Source organism: Chiloscyllium punctatum, chromosome 9, assembly GCF_047496795.1.
Source record: "Chiloscyllium punctatum isolate Juve2018m chromosome 9, sChiPun1.3, whole genome shotgun sequence".
Taxonomy (NCBI): domain Eukaryota; kingdom Metazoa; phylum Chordata; class Chondrichthyes; order Orectolobiformes; family Hemiscylliidae; genus Chiloscyllium; species Chiloscyllium punctatum.
Window position 1 is genome coordinate 25,633,677 of NC_092747.1, and position 23,917 is coordinate 25,657,593.

The 23,917-nt window shown below is 42.1% G+C and overlaps 1 protein-coding gene across 4 annotated transcripts in view; it reads right to left on the reverse strand.

Moving 5' to 3' along the window:
• plekhb1 (pleckstrin homology domain containing B1) overlaps positions 1 to 23,917 on the reverse strand; it is a 217,575-nt gene that overhangs the window by 83,871 nt on the left and 109,787 nt on the right. For all 4 annotated transcript variants that reach the window (XM_072577080.1, XM_072577081.1, XM_072577082.1 and 1 more), the window contains one exon: positions 10,638 to 10,740. In XM_072577080.1, the coding sequence (XP_072433181.1) occupies positions 10,638 to 10,740 (103 nt within the window). The remainder of the gene's footprint in view (positions 1 to 10,637; positions 10,741 to 23,917) is intronic.

Below are 23,917 nucleotides of genomic sequence, written 5' to 3' on the forward strand. Positions count from 1 at the left end.
TGCACAAATGGTGTGCCAGAATCTCACTGCCTTCTCACCTCCACCAGGAATAAGTTCTGGGTGGGAAGGTCTACAGTTGGCCTTCATGTTCTGCTAGCATTTAATAAACACTTAAGGATTTTATACTACTGCCACTGGTATTAACCCAGCTAAAGGCAGCCCTGCTGTTATGCAGCTAAAATCTTTCAGCAGTTGCTACCTCCAGTGGGGGAGGAGATCCCTTGAGTAAAGGCACTCAGTGCCTCAATGAAGGTCTCAAGATTCGGTAGGAGTAAGACTGGCAGCAATCATGCCCACACCTTTGTTGCCAACCTCTGCCACCCTCTCTCTGTGACTGGCACCTCAGCCTACTATTACCCACTTGTCTATTGGCTCACTCTATTACCCTGAGGCTCTAAAGCTTGTCTTCTCTGCAGCACACACTGCTGAGCACTAGAGTTGCCTGTCGCTGACTGATTGGCAGGCGACCAAGGGTAGTTGTGACTTCCACCCTGGTGTTTTGAATCAAGGGGAAGGTGGCCTTACTGTTACCTGATTGGTTTGTGATTTCATGAAAAGAGGCAACCCTAGTGAGAGCCTGATGCTGCAACAAGAAGCTGCCCAATGTCTCTGTAAGAGCGTTCTCAACCATTTATCTCTTTTTGACCTATTGTTCATCTATATTATTGAGGACATTCCTTGTATAAATATGACTTCAATTTTTGTTTATTATTATTCCTTACATACAGTTCTACCATTAAAAACTATCCATAAATTGTCCACACTGGCCTTCATTATTCAGACATTGAGTATAGAAGTTGAGAAGTTATGTTGCAGTTGTACAAGATTTGGTGAGGCCGCACTTGGAGTATTGTGTTTAGTTTTGATCATCTTGCTATGGGAAGGATGTTATTAAACTGGAAAGAGAGCAGAAGAAGTTTACGAGGATGTTGCCAGTTCTCAAGGGTCTGAGTTACAGTGAGAGGTTCGTCAAGCTAGGACTTTATTGTTTAGAGAGTAGGAGACTGAGGGAGAATCTTATAGAAATACTTAAGATCATGACAGGCACGGATAAGGTTAATGCATTCAGTTTTTTTTCCCAGGGTTGGGGAATCAAGGACTAGAGGGCATCAGTTTAAGGCTTGAGGAGAAGGGAACTGGAGAGGCTACTTTTTTACACAGAGGGTGGTACACATATGGAATGAGCTACCAGCAGAAGTGGTTGAGGTGAGCACGTTAACAACATTTCAAAGGCATTTGAACAAATATATGGATATGAAAGGTTTAGAAGGATATGGGCCAAATGCAGGGAAATGGGGTTAGCGTGGATGGACGTTTGGTTGGCATGGACCAGTTTGGGCTGAAGAGCCTGTCTCTGTGGTAAAAACAATGACTGCAGATGCTGGAAACCAGATTCTGGATTAGTGGTGCTGGAAGAGCATGGCAGTTCAGGCAGCATCCAAGTAGCTTTGAAATCGACGCTTCCTTATTCCTGATGAAGGGCTTTTGCCCGAAACGTTGATTTCGAAGCTCCTTGGATGCTGCCTGAACTGCCGTGCTCTTCCAGCACCACTAATCCAGAGCCTGTCTCTGTGCTGTAGGACTCAATGACTTTAATTGTTCCACTCAGCTAATCTTCATTAATATTGTTTTTATTGCCACAGTTAATATCTATGAATTTATAACTTGCCTTTCAGCCCGTCTTGCCTCCTTCTCTGTCAGTTTAAAGCCATATTACCTTAACCTGACTGTGTTTGTTGGTGCATTTTATTCATAAGCTCTATTCCTTCTGTCACACTCTGGTTACAATTACCTATACAACTAGGCAGAACTTGCTTTGTCCTGTTTCTTTAACATTCCAAACCTCCCTCATATGAACCCTTCTCTTATTGTTTACTATACTATCTACAGCCTTGGTTATACAACTTGCCTGGACAGTGGTCCAGGTACATTTGAAGGTTGTACTGAAATAAGAACAAATGATTGCAGACGCTTGCAAATACAGATAATTATAATAACTAGATGTTTCTAAAAAGTGCAGACTTTACTCAGTAAAATGTTAACACAGGGACAAATCGAGTTATAAATTAAAAATCTAATTAGAATATGTATAATAATCATTCTGAAATAGGTAAAGGAACAGGTTCAGGTGTCAAAAAGACCAGGTTTTAACTAACATTTTGTTGGTTCCTTAAAAGGATAATGATTTTAAATGATGCAAGTACATTCCAGAGCTCAAATCTTCTGGACACTATTTTAAAATCTTTTATTGTTTGCATTTGTTATTCAGTAAAATGCTAAAAACATATTTGACATTTTTTGCTTCTAATGTTGGAAAACATATCCTGAACAGTTAAACAATGAAGGAGATATTTGTACACCAGATTTAACAAATTTGCATTCCTGACACAGACCATTCTAATGCTGGAAATGCACATGAAGAATTTGTAAGTGGAAATCAGCATACTCCACAAGATTCGATGTCTTAATGCTTGTTTTTTCTTGGAATTGGGTGACACCAAATATGTCACATGTGGTTAAGGAATTTCATTATTAGACATCAGCAGCAATCAAAATGATGTTAGCTGCCCTTGAAGTTGAAACATCTATGAAGGGAGAAAAATTGCTCAGGCCAGAACAAACCATTTGTCAGTCAACCTCTGGTAACCAAGTAAGAGGATGTCTATCTACAAAGGTTGTCTTCATTTCAAAGAAGATCACCCAGAAGGGAAAGGAAATAAAATTATTTTTACAGTGCTCTGTTGATGCATATATTTGATACCAGCATTGAGTGATTGAGGCAATTTTTCACACAATCCTGCTGCATAAATTGAGTTCCTTAAACATAAACATGTAACCTTGGTAAGGCTTAAACAGTCGGTGCACAGGCTCCATATCTTAAAAGTATTTGCACACCATGAGGTTTTGTGTCTATCAGGAGCTGAATAAACCTCAGCACGTGTCTGCAAGACTAACTGGTCCACAATGCTGCTTTGTTTCTGTCAGAAATGATCACTGTGCTTTTTAATTTGTCTAAATTTTATATTTTAAGCCTTTTTTTTAGGAAATGATGCAAACAATCAGCTTCCTTGACAGCTCACCAAGTTAAGTAAGTAAGTAGGTGAGTCAGACACATCATGAAGATCCAGGCTTGATGGGCCAGCTATCTTAGAGATTTTAAAATTGGCAAAATCTCTAGGATATGGAGGAGAAAATGGGCAAGGTCTGGCTTTTAAAATCTTAGCAGTGGCTCCTGTTGGAAATGTGTATGAACAGGCATTAGCCGAACTGAAGATCAGACTTAATCACAATGGCCTTGCTGTTAACTTCCACAAAACAAAGAACTCTGGAGATATGGGAATTGTACAACAAAGGGACTGAATATAATGCTGAGGAGTGGTGCATTCCTTGCACCAGTGATAGAAAGTTAGTATTGAGCTTGCTGATATAAGAATGATCTATCTCATGTTGATAATATCCGGGAACAACTTTAACAATGTCAAAGGGGGATTCCTGCCCTGGAGAGCTGATCTGATTGACTGACAGTCAAATATTTCCAGCAGCACCATACTACAGTCATGGACAGTGCCAGAATACAAGGGAGTACCCAGAAGAATATCCATAGAAACTTGATTTCAAAGTAACTTTAGAAGAATGAGGGGGAATCTAATTGAAACATCCAGAATACTGAATGACCTGGATAGAGTAGATGTTGGGAAGATGTTTCCATTAGTAGGACAGACTATGATATGAGGGTGTAGCCTTAGAGTAAAGGGAAGACCTTTTAGAACAGAGATAAGGAGAAATGTCTTCAGCCAGAGAGTGGTGAATCTATGGAATTCACTGCCACAGAAGGCTGTGGAGGCCAGGTCATTGAGTGTATTTACGACTGAGATAGGTAGGTTCTTGAGTACCAAGAGGATCAAGGGTTATGCGGAGAAAGCAGGAGAATGTGGTTGAGAAACTTATCAGCCATGATTGAATGGCAGAACAGACTCAATGGCCTAAATTCTACTCCTATGTCTTATGGTCTTGTGATCTTATGGGATTTAATTTAGGGAGGGATCGGAGATCCTAATAAGGTATGTGGGGTTTAGAGAAATAAAGGATCACTTTCCTTTTTTCCTGGAGTTGAGCATGTAGTTGTCCACTTCCATCCTATCTCCCCCTTCCACCTTATTATTTATGGTGGCAGAGATGGAATTAAAACTTTGAAGAGGACAATAATTGACAATTTAAGAGCCTTAACAGACTTGAACACAGGCAGGCTGGCCCTTATTCTATTTTACATTACATCTCTCTCACACAGCATCCCTCTCCTCCTACTCAAATATGCCTGCTGAGGGGTCATAACATTTCCACAAGAAATCAGTGTTTTGAGGAAAATGAGAAGGAAGACTTGAATCTAAAAATATACTTCCCACTGAAAGAAAATGCTAACGCATTTTATGGTCATTAAAGTACTTATTTTGAATTGCTATTGCTGTTTTAGGAAATGTGTCAACTTATTTGCACATAGAAAACGATGTGAGTAGGATCTTAGGATGAACAGGGAAAATAGTACCAAGCAAAATTCCAGGCTACAAAAATCATCACTCAAAAAATTTCGCTCAGTTGTAAATTTTTGCTCCGCCTGTCCAAGTGGAAGTTTAGTGCATAGCTCACAAGCAACATCTTCTCACTATGCACAGATTTTCATTAACAATATGGGACCTTAATCAGATGGGCCAAAGGTCTGCGGAGTGGCAGATAGAGTTTAATTTAGATAAATGTCAAGTGTTGCATTTTGGTAGGGCAAATCAGGACAGGACTTATACAGTTAATGATGGGGTCCTGGGGAATGTTGTCAAAGAAAGAGACCTTGGGGTGCAGGTGTATAGTTCCTTGGAAATGGAGTCACAGGTGGATAGGGTGGTGAAGATGGTCTTTGGCATGCTTACATTCATTGGTCAGTGTGTTGAGTATAGGAATTGGGATGTCATGTTGTGACTGTACAGGACACTGGTTAGACCACTTTTAGAATACTGCATTATAATTCTGGTCTCCCTGTTATAGGAAAGATGTTGTCAAACTTGAAAGGGTTCAGAGAAGATATACATGGATTTTGCTGGGATTGAAGGATTTGAGCTACAGGAAGAGATTGAATAGGCTGGGTGTTTTCTCCTGGCATGTTGGAGACACAGGAGGGCCCTTATAGAGGTTTATAAAATCATGATGAGCAAGGATAAGGTGAATAGCCATGTCCTTTTCCCAGGATAGGGGAGTCCAAAACTAGGACACGGGCTTAAAATGAGATGGCAAAGATTTAAAAGGCATTTGAGTGACAACTTTTTCACACAGAGGAATGTGTGTGTATGGAACGAGCTGCCAGAGGAAGTGGTGGAGGCGGATACAATTACAACATTTAAAAATGGTTTGGAGATGCCGTTGTTGGACTGGGGTGTACAAATTTAAAAATCACACAACACCAGGTTATAGAGCAACAGGTTAATTGGAAGCACACTAGCTTTCGGAGCAACGCTCCACAATCACCTGATGAAGGAGCATCGCTCCGAAAGCTAGTGTGCTTCCAATTAAACCTGTTGGACTATAACCTGGTGTTGTGTGATTTTAAACATTTAAAAAGCATCTGGATGGGTATGTGAATAGGAAGGGTTTGGAGCGATATGGGCTAAATGCTGGCAAATGGGAATATATCAGTTTAGGATATCTGGTCAGCATGGACTAATTGGACTGAAGAGTCTGTTTCTGCACTGTTTAACTCTATGACTCTATAACAGATAAGCAGCAGCTCTGTTAGGGGTGAGGTAGGTTCATAAAGTGCACTTTTGCTGATAGCTAAATAAATCAATGGTGAACGGCAGGGTTTTCCCAAGCGTCACATATGAAATGGATATCAAGTGTCAAGTGGGTTGTAACTTCTATTGTTGCTGCATATTGCTTTGCAGCTGCAGCCACTGATCATTATGGTAGCGCATATCCTCCAAAAGCCGATGTATCCATGAAACTTTGGAACTACTATTCTTCTACCTCTGGCTACCTCATCATGCAGAAAATCCCTGGATTTACAATCATCTTTCAACATGCAATATGCTTGAGCCAGCGAAGTTGCCTCTGTTTGATGACCGTCAACATACATTGCAGGTTTGCCTTTGAGAGGATTGCTTCATTCAGAATTCTGCCCTTCCAGGTGATGCCAAGAATATACACCATACATTAAAGTTAAAAATAGATGTCAGGCTATTCAGCTGTGTAAGCATCACAACCAAACCTAATTTTGCTATTCTGATATTCAGATAGGTACAGGTTCTAACAAAGGTCAGAATACAGTAATGTGGGAACTGTGGTAGTTTTTTAAAAAAAGTCTTCCTAGCTTGGGAAACAAAGGATAGTTTTTCATTACAGAAGTTAAAAGCTACGGGATAACATATTGACATAAATAGAGATTGGTACCTAATAAGGAACAAAGTACTCATAAATTGATTAGTTTCTGTTTGGCATGATGTAATGTGGAGGGTTACAGCTGTAATTTTTTATAATTTACATAAATAACTTGAATGAAGGGACAGAAGCTATGAGTGCTATATTTGCTGATGATGCAAAATGAGTGGGAAAGTAAGTTGTGGAGAGGATATAGGCAGTCTATAAATGAATACAGATGGTTGTATACATGGGAAAAACTATGCCAAATGGAGCACTACATGGAAGAATGTGAAACTATCCATTTTGGCAGAAAGAATATCTAATATTAAACTCCCTATTCTCATTCTCTGAAGTACCAACACTCACTTTAATGAAGGCTGCATTTGTTGACACTGACACATGACCACTGTGTACCACTTTGAATCATGCATGTGTAGATTTCAGGAGGGATGTGATGGAGTTGGGGGCAAATTGGCTCTAAGCTGAGGGGGGGGGGGGGGTGAAATCAGGACTGTGGATGGGGCTGATGAAGAGAGAGGGGGCATGACTGAGAGAACTGGAGAAGATCGGGATCTGATAGAAAACTGGGGTTGGAGAGGGGGTGGTAAGGAGGGCCAAGGTACTGGGGGAAGCCAGGAAAGGAGACAGAGGGAATATGGGCTCCTGGCTCTGGGGTTCTCCTCATCATCATTCATTCTCCTTCAAGGTCCTGAGTCCTCCTCATCCCATGCTTCCCCGCCCCCCACCTGCCCCTCCCAGTTTCTGAGCATCTTTCACTTCTTACCATCTGCTTTTACTATCCTAGCTAGTTTCTTCCAAACTCTAATTTTCCCTCCAAATTAATTTTTTGGTTATCCCTGCCATTTCTAATATTCTGACCAGTCACTTTTCTTTGCACAGTTATGTGCATTTTCCTTAAGTTTTATGCTTACCCCAATGCTTTTAGTTAACTAGGGATGGGTCCTCTCTTTAGATATTTTCTTTCTGGCATGAATGGATATACTGAGTATTCAGAAACATCCCCTGAAATGTTTGCTACTGCATCACTATTGATCTCATGGTCTTAAATGCCAATCACTTCTGCCAGCTTTGATTTCATGCCATGAAATGAACTAGCAAGATAAAAATAGTGGCTACAGCAGCAGTCAGAGTTGAGGAATCCTGCAGCAAGCAAGTCAACTCCTGACTCATCAACATCTGTTCGCCAGCTAAAAGACGCAAGTCAGGAGTGTGTTAGAATATTCCTCACTTGTCTGGTTGAGTGTAGCTCCAGCAACACTTAAGAAACCGTCCAGGACAAATCAGCCCACTTGATTGTTACAACATCCACAACCGTTCATTCCCTTGGTTAGTAGCAGCACTGTATACATCTATAAATGAACTGCAGAAATTTACAAAGGCTCCTGAGACAGCACCTTCCAAATCCACAACCATTACCACCTAGACAGACAAGGACAGCAGATATATGGGAACACCAGTGACAGCAATCTCCCCTCCAAGTTCCTCAGCACCTGCTCTGAAAATATTTGGTGCTCCTTTAGTATCTGCATTAAAATTCTGGGGCTCAATCACTAATAGCATTGTGGAGGTAGCTACTCCAAAGGGATTGAAGCATTTCAAGAAGCATTTCACTAACACTTCTCAAAAGGCAATTAGAAATGGGCAATAATTGCTAATCCAGCATTGATGACCACGTTCTATAAATAAAAATGAGAAATTAGATTGCTGCCCAGATTTAGGTTTAAAACACTAGTCTTAGACCCAATATTCCCCCTTTCAAATGCATTGTAAAGTTCAATCACATTATGTTAGTTGCTATCAAGGGTGCATTTAATTTGAGTTATTAAATAATCCTGTCACATTACACAGTAACAAGTGAAATACAAGCTGCTCTCTGATTGGTTCCACAATGTGTTGCTCTAAGGAACTGTCTTGAAAGCATTCTATAACCTCTGCATACAGATTGCTACTGTCAACCTGACTTTTCCAGCTTATAATGTAGATTAAAATCATTCATGATTATTGCTGTCCCTTTCTCACAAGAACTCAATATTTCTTCTTATATACTTTATCCCACATTGAAGTTACTATTTGGGGGCCTGTAGGCCATTCCCACTCTGACTGTCTGTCAAAGTGCCTTTTTCTTGCCTGTTCCATTAGGTGATGTTTGAAGCCTTCCTCTCACTCTCAAGCTGAAATTCATTACCTATCGCAAGATACTCTTTTCTCCTTCTCTGGAAGATGATGACTCCCTGTCTCAGGGTCTGTCTCTCACCTGCTCTTCTAGCCGATGCTGCGTGCCCATCTTGGGGTCATACGGGTCTGCTCCTGTTATTGAGTCATAGAGATGTACAGCAAGGAAACAGACCCTTTGGTCCAGCCCGTCCATGCCAACCAGCTATCCCAAACTAATCTAGTCCCATTTGCCTGCATTTGAGCCATATCCCTCTAAACCCTTTCTATTCACGTAACCATCCAGGTGAATTTTAAATGTTGAAATTGTACCCACCTCCATGACTTCCTCTGGCAGCTCATTCCATACATGCACCACCCTCTGTGTGAAAACGTTGCCCCTTAGGTCCCTTTTAAATCTTTGCCCTCTCACCTTAAACCTGCACCCTCTAGTTTTGGACTCCCCTATCCTGGGAAAAAGGCTTTGGCTATTCACCCTATCTATGCCCCTCATGATTTCATAAACCTCTATAAGGCCACTCTGCAGCTTTCGACAATCCAGGGAAAACAGCCCAAGCCTATTCAGCCTCTCATACAGCTCAAACCCTCCAACCCTGGCAACCTCTTTGTAAATCTTCTCTGAACCCTTTCAAATTTAACAAAATCTTTCCTATAGCAGAGAGACCAGAATTGAATGAAATATTCTAAAAGTGGCCTCATAATGTCCTGCAACATGACATCCCAACTCTTACACTCAATGCCCTGACCAATAAAGGCAAGTGTACCTTTACTACCTTTACCTTTACTTCTACCTTAACCTTTACTACCTTTACTTCTTTACGACCCTGTTTAACCTATGATTCCACCTTCAAGGAACTTTGAACTGCCATACTCCCCAGGACCCTAGCCTTAAGTACATAATCCCTGCCCTGATTGTTTTGGGGAAGTCATTTATTACTTTGAAGAGATTATGAGAAAACTTCTCTTACCAGGCAATATCAAGATTTATAAGGAAATCATGAGTCTCTACACCAAATGTGATTTGAAAATCAAAGTTTATATTATATACTAGTTTTTATTTTGGATGTCAATTTGCATTGCAGTGTAGGAGGTAACCAACTTAAAGGAATAATTTAGCATAATGTGGTAAATTATTTTACTTTTAATTTCTTTCTAAAGCAACTTTGTCTTCAATCTTGCACTCAGAACTTAAGTCTCATAATCAGAATCACCTCCTTTAAAATGCAGATGAACTCTTCACTATTGCACCCAACATTTTTTTGAAAATCTATATTTTAGCAGCATTATGGCAACTACATGATTTAATCCTATTATTATAACCCCTTGATTTCATGCAATTTCAATCATCAAACATAGTAATATTGTCTACTGACAATTAATATTGAAACTGTGAGACCAAAAGAGGGGTGCAAGGTAGTTTAGTTGACTAGGAACTTTACGTATGGTTCAGTAAAATGCCAACAGCATGGGGTTTGATCCCTGTTCTGCCTGAGATCGCTTTGATGCCAATCTCCTTGTCCTGCCCTGTAGTACTATCATGGCATAAACTGTGGTTTGGTGATACACAAAAAAATCCAGGAAGCTATCTGGAAAATAGGAAGGAAACTAATTAGTTTGCTTTCTGCCCTTTTTGTAGCTACATGACAGAATATGACAGAACGTGACAGAACAATAATGAGAGTTGTTGATTAACTCAAGCAATCAAACTTTATAAATTAATGATCAGCAGAACAAGATGTGAGACAAGAAAATCTCCAGTGGTAAAAAGTTTTGAGAAGTAGAAATACATAGTCACCTGCTCCTGCCAAATACACTGAACTTATCATATCTCGTCTCAAGTACTGTATCGCAAAATATAATTTTCTAAAATTAATCTAATCCATATTTGAGTGAATCAATGCTAAGTGATTCATGCTTCCCTCAGCGGCTGACTTAATAGATTTACAACATGTTCACAATAATACTCACTGGACACATTATTTTATTAAGTTTGATACATAAATCTTCTGTATGGAGAACGAGATCGGGAGTGATATACTTACAACGCATCATCAGCACTGTCTGCACTAAGTGCCAGTTTTGAACCATCTCTTAGGTAAATCATCAGCATACATTCCCTACTGCTCTGTTCTGGTGGCAAGCCCTCTGTGAAAGAAGTATAATAATGGTAAAAAGAAAACATAATCAGGGCAGGATCAGAATTGTTATTCCTTTGCTATTAGGATATCAGTTTGTAAAATAACTTTGTTAGAAAGCTAGTCAGCCTTGTGCTGTTCAAGTGATTTAAGAGCAAGGATACATCAGTTTTACAAACTATTTATGTCTGTGCTAAATTCTGTTGTAGGTAAAGTTAGCTAAGGTGTAGTCTTGTCAATGATTAATTTAACCCCCAGAAAATATCATCAGGACTAAAATATCATCTATACCTTGTGGTCCACTCAACAAACCTATACACTATGGGTAATATCTTAGGAATAGTTTTTTATTTGATAAATTTCTTTGAATTTCTCGCTATTGGTCATCTCTATTGTTTTTACAACTGCGGCCATGATTCGAAAAAAGTGGAAGATATTAATTTGATTTCTCTCTGTAAATGCTGCAATGTTAGCAGTATCGAGCTAAGAACCTTTGCATGAAATAAATGGAATGATATGATGTTGTTGTGCTTGCTGATAGATACATGCTAAAATCATCATGAAATAGAAACAAACTTAAATTCTCCTGCCCAGTAACTTGGGCAGTTGAAATCTCAGTGTGAATATTGTTGCTCTCTCAAGTTCCAAAATTTTGTGAACAGATTTATTCCAGTATAGCTACAATGCTAGCATTTATAACAAAAAATGAACTATGTGGTCCATCATACCTACACCAGCTCTTCAAATGCCTTCAAATAAAATTTCCTTTGAAATAAAGGCCAATAATCCATTTGCCTTCCCTATTGCCTACTGAACTTGTGTGCTAGCTTTTTGCTTTATGCATGAAGATTCCAAAAGCCCTCTGTTCTGTAGCTTTCCATTGTCTTTCTCAATTTAATTCATATTCAGCTCCTCTATTCTTCCTGCCAAAGTGCATAACCTCACACTTTCCCACATTGTGTTCAATCTGCCAAGTTTTCGCCCACTCAATTAACTTGTCTAGATCCTTCTGCAGACTTTGTGTTATCTTGAAACTTGGCTATAGTACATTCATTTTCCACATCCAAAGTTTTATATATGCTGTAAATAATTGTGGCCCCTACATTGATCCTTCTTGTATTCCACTTGTCACAAAGCTAGTCCCCTTTTTCCTAAAAACTGTTCCTTAGCTCAAGGAGACTCTGTCCTTGATGTTTTTCAGAGGGGCAATAAACTGGGCTGAACTCCGATCAGTCTAGTTTAGTACAGAGATGAAAAGGATTTTGAGAGGCCTTTTGTTTATATGTAAACAGATGAGACTTCAGGCCAAAGTGGTCATGCTTTAGAAGTGACCTGTAAAAGAGAGGGGAGTGGTCAGCTCTTTAGCTAGCTGAGCTGAGCTGAGCAGTTTTTATTTCAGTCTTGAACTGGGAAGTTCAACAGGGTGCTGTGAGGAAACTCTCTCTCTTTTCTGCCCTTCAATTTCAATCTGTAAGCAGGTGTTCCATTTATATTGTTTTTTTTAAAGAGAGATTGCTTATTTGGACTGTTGTGTGCATTTAGAACAGCATAATTAAGTCTAGCTGGATAGGTTGAGTTCTGTAGGAGTTCTTTATTCTGTTCTTTGTGTAATTGTGTGAATAAATTTTTTTGTATCTTTTAAAATCTCGTAGTCAACCTAGCTATCTTAGTCTAGGTAATTTTCATTGTACACTGACTGAAACAAACTGCAAAGTTAGGTCGAGGGCTGCCTGCTTAAGAATGTTTAGAGTGGTCTGGCCTCGTCCATAACACACTAATTGCAGGTTACCATCCTGAAAATGATTCCCTTCTCCCAACTCATTGTCTTCTATACAGGAGGAAACTGTATCACCAGAATCATTCAGAGTTAATAATGACGATCTCTTGGATGATTGTTGCCACTCACTGTTCAGAAGGTGCTGGGACTGGATGGAATGTATCCAATGATTTTGAAGGAAATGAGGGTAGAAATTGAGGGTACGCTATCCATAATATTTTAGTCTTCACTGGACTCAGGGGAGATGCTTGAAGACTAGAAAATTACAAACATTGTGGCCTTGATCAAAAACGATTGCAAGGACAATCCCAGCAATTACAGACCAGTTAGTCTAACTTCAGTGATGGGGAAACTTCTAGAAACAATTACTCAAACTAGAATTAGTAATCTCATGGAAAAAAATGTGGGTTGATTAAGAGTCAGCATGGATGTCTAAAGGGGGATTTGTATTTAATTAAATTGCTGCAGTTTTTTGAAGTAACAGAAAAGATCAAATGTGTAATGCAGTTGATGTGTTATACATGGATTTACAGAGAATGTTTGATATGGTGCCACATGACAGACTAAGGAAACTTATAGGTCATGACGTAAAGGGACAATTGCAATATGAATACAACATTGTCCAATTGATAGGAAATAGAGAGTGACAAAAACAGAAATTGCTAGAAAAGCTCAGCATCTGTGAAGAGAAATCAGAGTAAACTTTTTGGTTTTGGTGAACAATCCTCATAACCATTAACTCTGATTTCCCTTAGACCATTAGACCATCAAACATAGGAGCAGAAGTTAGGCCATTCAGCCCATTGAGTCCGCTCCACCATTCAATCAAGGCTGAAATGATTCTCAACCCCATTCACCCACTTTCTTCCCGTAACCCTTGGTCCGCTTGATACTCAAGAACCTATCTATCTGTCTTAAATATACTCAATGACCTGACCTCCACAGCCTTATGTGGCAATAAATTCTGTAGATTCACCACTCTCTGGCTGAAGAAGTTGCTCTTTGTCTCCGCTCTAAAAGTTCTTTCCTTTACTCAAAGGCTATGCCCTTGAGCCCTAGTCTCTCCTATCAGTGGAAACTTCTTCGCAACATCTACTGTGTCCAGGCCACTCAGTATTCTGTATGTTTCAATTAGATCCCCCCTCATCTTGCTAAACTCCATTGGGTTTAGACCCAGAGTCCTCAAAGCGTTCTTCATGTGTTAGGCTTTTCATTCTTGGGACCATTCTCGTGAACCTCCTGTGCACAGGTTCTAGGGCCAATACATCCTTCCTGAGAAATGGGGCCCATTACTGTGCACAATATTCCAAAAACTTCACAGTAATTTCCAGTAATTTTTGTTTTTGTTTCTGATTTACAGCATCAGCAGTTCTTTCATTTTTTATTTAGGAATTAGAGAGTAATGGTCAATAGATTTTGTTTGGGCTGTTTCTTCTTGAGTTCCCCAGGGGTTGATGTTGAGATTTTTGTTTTTCTTGATATATATTAATTCTCTTGATCTTTATTTACAGGGGACAACTTCAAAGTTTGAAATTTTAATTTAGTAGAAATCTGGAATGAAAAACCAGTTTAATGGCAATCAAATACCCACTGTTAATTGTCATAAAACCCATCTGGTTCATTAATGTCCTTTCAGAAAGAAAACTGCTGCCTGCCCTACTATGCTTTTCTGACCTCCAACATCTGCAGTGCTCACTTTTTTCTGCTTTATGCGGTTGGTCCTACATGCAGCTTCAGGCCCACAGAATGTGATTGACTCTTAATTGCCCTCCTGGCATAAATGCTGGTCTAGATCCATGAATGACTTTTTAAAAAAAAAATTGGCCCTGCCAGTGATACAGATATCTTGATAAAGAGTTTTCAATATGCATTTTAAATTGTATGAATACTTATCCTTAGGTAATTTTTTCCCTTTAAAAGGCTGAGATACTGTGAGTATTTAATAGGTAAAAAGTGAGAGTGCTAAGAGACCAAGCTAAGAGGCCTATGGTGGTAGCCTATTCATAGAATCATACAGTACAGAAGAGGCCCTTAGGCCCATTGAGTTTTGACCACTAAACACACTATTACCTATACTAATCTAATTTACCAGCACTAAGGCCATCGCCTTGAATGTTATGACACTTGAAGTGTTCAATCAAGTATGTTTTAAATGTTGTGAGACTACCCACCTCACCTAACCTCCCAGGCAACACATTCCAGACCCCCATCATCCTCTAGCTAAAAGAAAATGCCTTCAAATCTCCCCTAAACCTCCTGCCTTTCACTTTCAAAGTGTGCCCCATTGTTCTTGACCCTTCAAGTATTTATTATGAGATGGGTGCCTGTCCCAGAGTGCAAAGTCACCTGTTAGGAGCATTACAATGTAACATGTTGGTACGCTGCAAAGTGAAGAGGTGAACTGTACTCTAACTGAACATGAGATGTGACATGATGATATAATGAGGCTGTGCTTGTGTAATACTAATATTTATGGGCGGAGGGTGCCTACACATTCGGACTTTTAATTCAGGAATTGTTGCTGTTTAGTTTCTCTCCATTACCAGGGAAAATAGCAATTTGAGTATAAATGAAACTAAATTAGGCAATAATGGAAAATCAATGCATTCAAATAGGCCCCTTGCCACTTTCTAGTGAGATTTTCATATAGCCATTAAAACCTTGGGTGGAAAATCAATGTTGGGAATCTCAATTTTCCATTCTTGTCGTACTTTAACAACTGATCCACTGTCACACATGTCATTCAGTTGGGAAAGGCACAACAATGTCTCTTCTTCCTCAGGAGGTTAAAGAAATTCAGAATTTCCATAAGGACCTTCACCGGCTTTCAGAGATGCACTAAAGGAAGCATTCTATCCAGATGCATCACAGTATGGTATGGCATCTGCTCAATCCAGGACCATAAGAAACTGCAGAAAGTTGTGAACACAGCCCAGACCATCATGCAAGCCAATCTTCCATCTGTTGACTCCATTGATATTTCTTGTTGCTGCAGAAAGGTAGTCAACATCATCAAAGACTGCTTCCATCTCGGTCATAATCTCTTCCAACTCTTCCATCAAGCAGAAGATACAAATGCTAAAACACATGTACCAACAGGTTCAAGAACAGCTTCTTCCCCATTGTTCTTAAACTTCTGAATTGACTTTTCAAATTTCAAATCTAATGTTGATCTTGCTTTTTGTACACCATCTTTGTTGGTGTAACTTTGTATTCCTCGTTCTGTTCAATCACCCTACAATATTTGTGTCTTTGCATCTGTCGTACTGCACGCAAAACAAAACTTTTCAGTGTACTTAGGTGCATGTGACGATAATAAATCAAATCAAATCAAGATTCCACCCTCTCATGATTCAATTCCAAATCCACTGACAATGACTTATTGCTGCAGAGAGCTGTGGAGGCCAAGTCATTGAGTATATTTAAGAAAGAGATACATAGGCTCTTGATTCTTGGAAGGGATTCTTGGTTTCTAAATTCTTGGAAGAGCAGAGTCTGATTAGAACAAGTCAACATGGATTTAGTAAAGGGAGGTCATGCCTGACAAACCTGTTGGAATTTTTTGAAGAGGTAACAAGTAGGTTAGACCAGGGGAACCCAGTGGATGTGGTCTATCTGGACTTTCAAAAGGCCTTTGATAAGGTGCCACACGGGAGACTGCTGAGCAAGGTGAGGGCCCATGGTGTTCGAGGTGAGCTGCTGGGATGGATTGAGGATTGGCTATCTAACAGAAGGCAGAGAGTTGGGATAAAAGGTTCTTTTTCAGAATGGCAGCCGGTGACGAGCGGTGTCCCGCAGGGTTCGGTGCTGGGGCCACAGCTGTTCGCATTATATATTAATGATTTGGATGAGGGAACCGGGGGCATTCTAGCGAAGTTTGCCGATGATACAAAGTTAGGTAGACAGGCAGGTAGTACTGAGGAAGTGGGGAGGCTACAGAAGGATCTAGACAGGTTGGGAGAGTGGTCCAGGAAATGGCTGATGGAATTTAACGTGAGCAAGTGCGAGGTCTTGCACTTTGGCAAAAAGAATATAGGAATGGACTACTTTCTAAATGGTGAGAAACTTAATAAAGCCAAAGCACAAAGGGATCTGGGAGTGCTAGTCGAGGATTCTCTAAAGGTAAACATGCAGGTTGAGTCTGTGATTAAGAAAGCGAATGCAATGTTGTCTCTTATCTCAAGAGGGTTGGAATATAAAAGCAGAGATGTACTACTAAGACTTTATAAAGCTCTGGTTAGGCCCCATTTGGAGTACTGTGTCCAGTTTTGGTCCCCACACCTCAGGAAGGACATACTGGCACTGGAATGTGTCCAGCGGAGATTCACACGGATGATCCCTGGAATGACAGGTCTAGCATATGAGGAACGGCTGAGGATACTGGGATTGTATTCGTTGGAGTTTAGAAGATTAAGGGGAGATCTAATAGAGACGTACAAAATAATACATGGCTTTGAAAAGGTGGATGCTAGAAAATTGTTTCTGTTAGGCGAGGAGACTAGGACCCGTGGACACAGCCTTAGAATTAGAGGGGGTCATTTCAGAACGGAAATGCGGAGACATTTCTTCAGCCAGAGAGTGGTGGGCCTGTGGAATTCATTGCCACGGAGTGCAGTGGAAGCCGGGATGCTAAATGTCTTCAAGGCCGAGATTGATAGGTTCTTGTTGTCTAGAGGAATTAAGGGCTACGGGGAGAACGCTGGCAAGTGGAGCTGAAATGCGCATCAGCCATGATTGAATGGCGGAGTGGACTCGATGGGCCGAATGGCCTTACTTCCACTCCTATGTCTTATGGTCTTATGGTCTTATGATTCATAAGGGGATCAAAGATTATGGGGAGAAGGCAGGAGAATGGGGCTGAGAAACATCTCAGCCATGGTCAAATGGCAGAGCAGACTTGAAGAGTCGATTGGCCTAATTCTGTTCCTATATCTTATGGAGTTATAGTCTAACTTTTCACAATTCTGAACCCTTGAATTTTTTCTGTGCTTTTAAAAATTCGCTCATGGAACGTGAATATCACTAGCTAAACCAGCATTTATTGCCTGTTCTTAATTGTCCTGGTGTTGTTGAACTGCCTTTTTGAATGACAGCAATCCATGTCCTGCAGGAGTGAACTCCAGAATTTTGACCCAGTGGCACTGAAGGAACTGTGATATTTTCCATGTCAGGATGGGTGAGTTGCTTGTAGAGGAACTTGGTACTTTTCCCATGTGTCTGCTGTCCATTTCCTTCAAAATAGAAGTGGCGATGGGTTTGAAGGTGCTGTCTATGGTTCTAAAATGTTTATGAGCAAACTGAGTGTATGTTGTGCCCAAAACTATGCGACTATCTGTGCGGAGTTTGCACATTCTCCTTGTGTCTGCGTGAGTTTCCTCCAGGTGCTCCTTCAGTCCAGAGATGTGCAGGTCAGTGAATTAGCTATGCTAAAATGCCCATCGTGTTAGGTGTATTAGTCAGAGGGAACGGGTCTAGGTGGATTACTCTTCAGAGGGTCGGTGTGGACTTGTTGGGCCGAAGGGCCTGTTTCCACACTGTAGGGAATCTAATCAAATATTTTCAAGTCTTCTATAGCCACATCAATAGCAAGAGGGCAATAAAAGGTGGAGTAAAACTGATTAGGGACCAAAGAGGGGGTTTACACATGGAATCAAGATGCATGATTAAATTGCTAATGATTACTTTGTATCCACCTTTAGTCATGAGGCAGACCTGTTCTGGCATAGTGACAGAGGAGGAAACAGTCATTAGAGCATAGAACATAGAATAGTACAGTACAGGCCCTTTGGCTCTCGACGTTGTGCCAACCTTTCATCCTACTCTATGATAAAGCTAACTTACATACCCTTCATTGTACTATCATCCATGTGCTTATCCAAGAGTTGCATAAATGTCCCTCATGTATCTGATTCTACTACCGCCACTGGCAGTGCTTTCCACGCACCCACCAGTCTGTGTAAAGTACACACCTCTGACATCTCTCCAAAACCTTCCTTCAATCACCTTAAAATTATGGCCCCTTATGACAGCCATTTCTGTCCTGGGAAAAATTCTCTGGCTATCCACTCTATCTATGCCTCTCAACATCTTGTACACTTCTATTAAGTCACCTGTCATCCTTCTTCACTCTAGTGAGAAAAGCCTTACCTCCCTCAACCTTTCTTCATAAGACATGCCCTCCAATCCAGACAGCATTCTGGTAAACCTCCTCTGCACCCTCTCTAAAGCTTCCACATTCCTCCCATTAGGAGGGTTTAAAATTGATAAGAGAGGGTTATTAGAGAAGCTGTCAGTACGTAAAGTTAATCGGGTTCTGGGAACAAATGAGATGCATTCCAGGCTTTTGAAGGAGTGAGAGTGAAAATTGGAGAGGCACTGACAAAAACTTATCAACCTTTCCCGAATTTACGGGTGGTTTCAGAGGACTGGAGCATCACAAACATTATGCCTTTATTCAGAAAATGTTGTAAAAATGGATCAGCAAATACGGACCAGCTAGTTTAATTTTAGTGGTGGGGAAAGCTAAAAACAATTATTTGGGATAGAATTAATAATCACATTTGTCCAAATTCCAAACTTTTAGTTCTGAAGAAGAGAGTCATTTGGATTCAAAACATTGTTTTTCTCTCTCTACAGTTGCTGCTGGACCTGCTGTGTTTTGCTGGCACTTCCTGCTTCATTTCAGATTTCCACCATCTGTAAAACTTGGGCATTTCTAGGTGTGGAGGAAGGTTTGTGGTAGAGGCTCACAGAGGTCAATCTGTGGACTGGTGTTTTCTCACATATATAAAAATAATTTGGATCTTGGAGTGCAACATATTCCAGAGTATCTCCTGCCACAATATTTAGCCAATGAGATTGATACCAGGGTTTTGTTTTGACAATATTCAAAAGCATATGCCAGGTTTTTTGTTTGAAGAATTGAGGGGTTTGACAGTACTGGTAAACCTTGTGCATGGTGAGCAATGACACTAAAGACATCCACAAGCTATAGATCATTGCAAAGGACCCACTCTGTACTACATCCTCAGGAGAATTCATACTCTCAACAAACAGCATTTCAATTCCATCTCAAACATCAAAAACTGTAAGTACAACAAACTTTTATCCACCCACCTCCATAACCAGCGCTCCTCAAACATTCCAGAAGATTCCCCTGGCCTCGGAAACGCCATTAGCCATGCGACTGATGCAGCTACCACCCCCACGCTGAGTGATGATGTCACTTCCGCCCACATCATGGCCACTCCCACAGCCACTTCCAGCCCTCACATCATCGCTGATGCCACATGCTCAGTGACTCCTGCCACCCCTACTGCCATGATCACCACCACTTCCACCCCCACCAGCGCCACTCACCTGCATTCTGCTGACACGGCCCCCACAGACCCCACTGTCACTATACCCACACCCCAGAACCCCGAGGGCAACATTACCCCTGCTCATGCCTCCACCCCCATTCCCCCCACCATCACACCCACTCCAGGTACTGGCTCCGACCCCACTCCCAGCTCCACACCCACACCAGATCCCAGCTCCCGGCCCTGCCGAGTTTTCACCATCCCTCCAGACCTCCCACTCACTGAGGACGAACGATCAGTCCTCAGCAAAGGACTCACCTTCATCCCCCTCCGTCCACACATCAATGAATTTAATACACGACGTGACATCGAACAATTCTTCCATCGCCTCCGCCTCCGAGCTTACTTTCACAATCAGGATTCCCGCCCACCTTCTGAGGACCCCTTCGCCCACCTCCAACACACTGCATCCACCTGGACACCCCGCGCTGGCCTATTACCTGCCCTCGACCTCTTCATTTCCAACTGCCGCCGGGACATTAACCGCCTCAACCTGTCGTCCCCCCTCCCCCACTCCAACCTCTCACCCTCACAACGCACAGCCCTCCAATCCCTCTGCTCCAATCCCAGCCTCACCATCAGGCCAGCGGATAAAGGGTGCGCAGTGGTAGTCTGGCGCACTGACCTCTACACCGCTGAAGCCAAACGCCAACTTGAGGACACCTCTTCCTACTGCTCCCTCGACCATGACCCCATCCCCCATCACCAAACCATCATCTCCCAGATAATACAGAACCTCATCACCTCAGGAGATCTCCCACCCACAGCTTCCAACCTCATAGTCCGGGAACCCCGCACTGCCCGGTTCTACCTCCTTCCCAAGATCCACAAGCCTGACCACCCTGGCCGATCCATTGTCTCAGCATGCTCCTGCCCCACTGAACTCATCTCTACCTACCTTGACACTGTCCTATCCCCCCTAGTCCAGGAACTCCCCACATACGTTCGAGACACCACCCACGCCCTCCACCTCCTCCAAGACTTCCGTTTCCCTGGCCCCCAACGCCTTATCTTCACCATGGATATCCAATCCCTCCACACCTCCATTCACCATGACCAGGGCCTCCAAGCCCTCCGTTTTTTCCTCTCCAGATGTCCCCAACAGTACCCTTCCACTGACACTCTCATTCGTTTGGCCGAACTGGTCCTCACCCTTAACAATTTCTCCTTTGAATCCTCCCACTTCCTCCAGACCAAAGGCGTAGCCATGGGCACACGTATGGGCCCCAGCTATGCCTGTCTCTTTGTTGGCTATGTAGAACAGTTGATCTGCCGTAATTACACCGGCACCACTCCCCACCTCTTCCTCCGCTACATTGATGACTGCATTGGCGCCACCTCGTGCTCCCGCGAGGAGGTTGAGCAATTCATCAACTTCACCAACACATTCCACCCTGACCTTAAATTTACCTGGACTATCTCTGGCACCTCGCTCCCCTTCCTGGACCTTTCCATCTCCATTAGTGATGACCGACTTGACACTGACATTTTTTACAAACCCACTGACTCCCATAGCTACCTGGATTACACCTCTTCCCACCCTATCTCTTGCAAAAATGCCATCCCGTATTCCCAATTTCTCCGCCTCCGCTGTATCTGCTCCCAGGAGGACCAGTTCCACCGTAGGACACACCAGATGGCCTCCTTCTTTAGAGACCGCAATTTCCCTTCCCACGTGGTTAAAGAGGCCCTCCAACGCATCTCGTCCACATCCCGCACCTCCGCCCTCAGACTCCACCCCTCCAACCGTAACAAGGACAGAACGCCCCTGGTGCTCACCTTCCACCCTACAAACCTTCGCATCAACCAAATCATCCACCGACATTTCCGCCACCTCCAAAAAGACCCCACCACCAGGGATATATTTCCCTCCCCACCCCTTTCCGCCTTCCACAAAGACCGTTCCCTCCGTGACTACCTGGTCAGGTCCACACCCCCCTACGACCCACCCTCCCAATCTGGCACTTTCCCCTGCCACTGCAGGAACTGTAAAACCTGTGCCCACACCTCCTCCCTCACCTCTATCCAAGGCCCTAAAGGAGCCTTGTACATCCATCAAAGTTTCACCTGCACATCCACCAATATCATTTATTGTATCCGTTGCTCCCGATGTGGTCTCCTCTACATTGGGGAGACTGGGCGCCTCCTAGCAGAGTGCTTTAGGGAACATCTCCGAGACACCCGCACCAATCAACCAAACCGCCCCGTGGCCCAACATTTCAACTCCCCCTCCCACTCTGCTGAGGACATGGAGGTCCTGGGCCTCCTTCACCGCCGCTCCCTTACCACCAGACGCCTGGAGGAAGAACGCCTCATCTTCCGCCTCGGAACACTTCAACCCCAGGGCATCAATGTGAACTTCAACAGCTTCCTCATTTCCCCTTCCCCCACCTCATCCTAGTTTCAAACTTCCAGCTCAGTTACTGTCTCCTTGACTTGTCCGACCTGCCTATCTTCTTTTCTACCTATCCACTCCACCCTCTCCTCCTTGACCTATCACCTTCATCCCCTCCCCCACTCACCCATTGTACTCTATGCTACTCTCTCCCCACCCCCACCCTCCTCTAGCTTATCTCTCCATGCTTCAGGCTCACTCCCTTTATTCCTGATGAAGGGCTTTTGCCCAAAACGTTGATTTCGCTGCTCGTTGGATGCTGCCTGAACTGCTGTGCTCTTCCAGCACCACTAATCCAGTATGTCTATAGTTGTCAATTTAGTTTTAGCAAGGAGCCAAGTAAGACAAAAGAGTTTACATTCCATGTGGTATTTAATACACCAAAAGGCAGTTGATTTTAAAATAAAACAAGGAACTGAGGATGCTGGATATGTGAAATAAAAACAGAAATTGCTGGAGAGATTTAGCAGGTCTGGCTGCTAGTGTGACGAGGACGCAGAATGCAGTGACCCTTTTTCTGTTGATCATTAATGAGAGAAGCAGTCACCATCAGGTAGATTGTAAATATTATGGGAGTTGTCACACGGCCTTGCTTAATGCAATTTCAAAGTTTGACCTTCTTCTGAAGACTGGAGCAGTCATACTATCGTGAAGGAGTTACTTGATTTCGACAAACATGCAAATTAGAATGAATAGACTATATGGTCCCTTGACCTCTGCTCTGCCATTCAATAAGATCATGGCTGATCTGATTGTTACCTCAAATCTTTATTCCCACCTACACTTGATAATTTTTTTACCCCTTTGAATCAAGAATCTACCTATCTCTGCCTTCAAAATATTCAAGAACTCTGTTGCCATTATCTTCTCAGGAAAAAGAGTTCCAAAGACCCTTCATTATATGACAGAGGAAAAAAAAATGCCTCATCTCCGTTTAACTGAGTTAACCCCTGATTTTTAAAAGTCACCCCTAGTTCTAGGTTTACCCATAAGAGAAAGTATTCTTTGCATGTCTCCCCTCTGAACAGTGCTCAGGAGCAGGGTGAGGCAATGGCCTAGTGGCATTGTCACTAGACAGTTAATCCAGCATCCCCAATAATGTTCTAGGGACCCAGGTTTGAATCCACCTGTAGCAGCTAGCAGAATTTGGATTCAATTGAAAAATCTGGAATTACGAATCTGCTGATGATCATGAAACCGAAGTAGAGCCAATTGGGGATGGGCAATAAATGCTGGCCTAGCCAGCAACATCCATAGCCTGTGAATAAATAGAAATATGCTTCAATCATGTCAACTTCTACTCTTCTTAATTCTAATAAATACAATACAAAGCTGTCAACTTGCCCTCACAAGAAAACTTCCACATTTCAGGTGTTAGCCTGATAAGACTTTTCTGAACTTCCTCCAATGCAGTTATATCCTCCCTTAAATAAGGTTACCAACATTGTGCACAGTACTCCAGATGTGGTCTCACTACTACCCTGCATAACTGAAGCATTATTTTTCTGTTTTTGTATTCAATTTGACTTGCAATAATTAAGAACATTCTAGTAGCTTTCTTAAGTACTTGTGTCTGTAGGCTAACGTTTTGTGATTCATGTAGGAGGACAACCAGATCCCTCTGCATCTCAGAGTCATAGTCATAGTATCATAG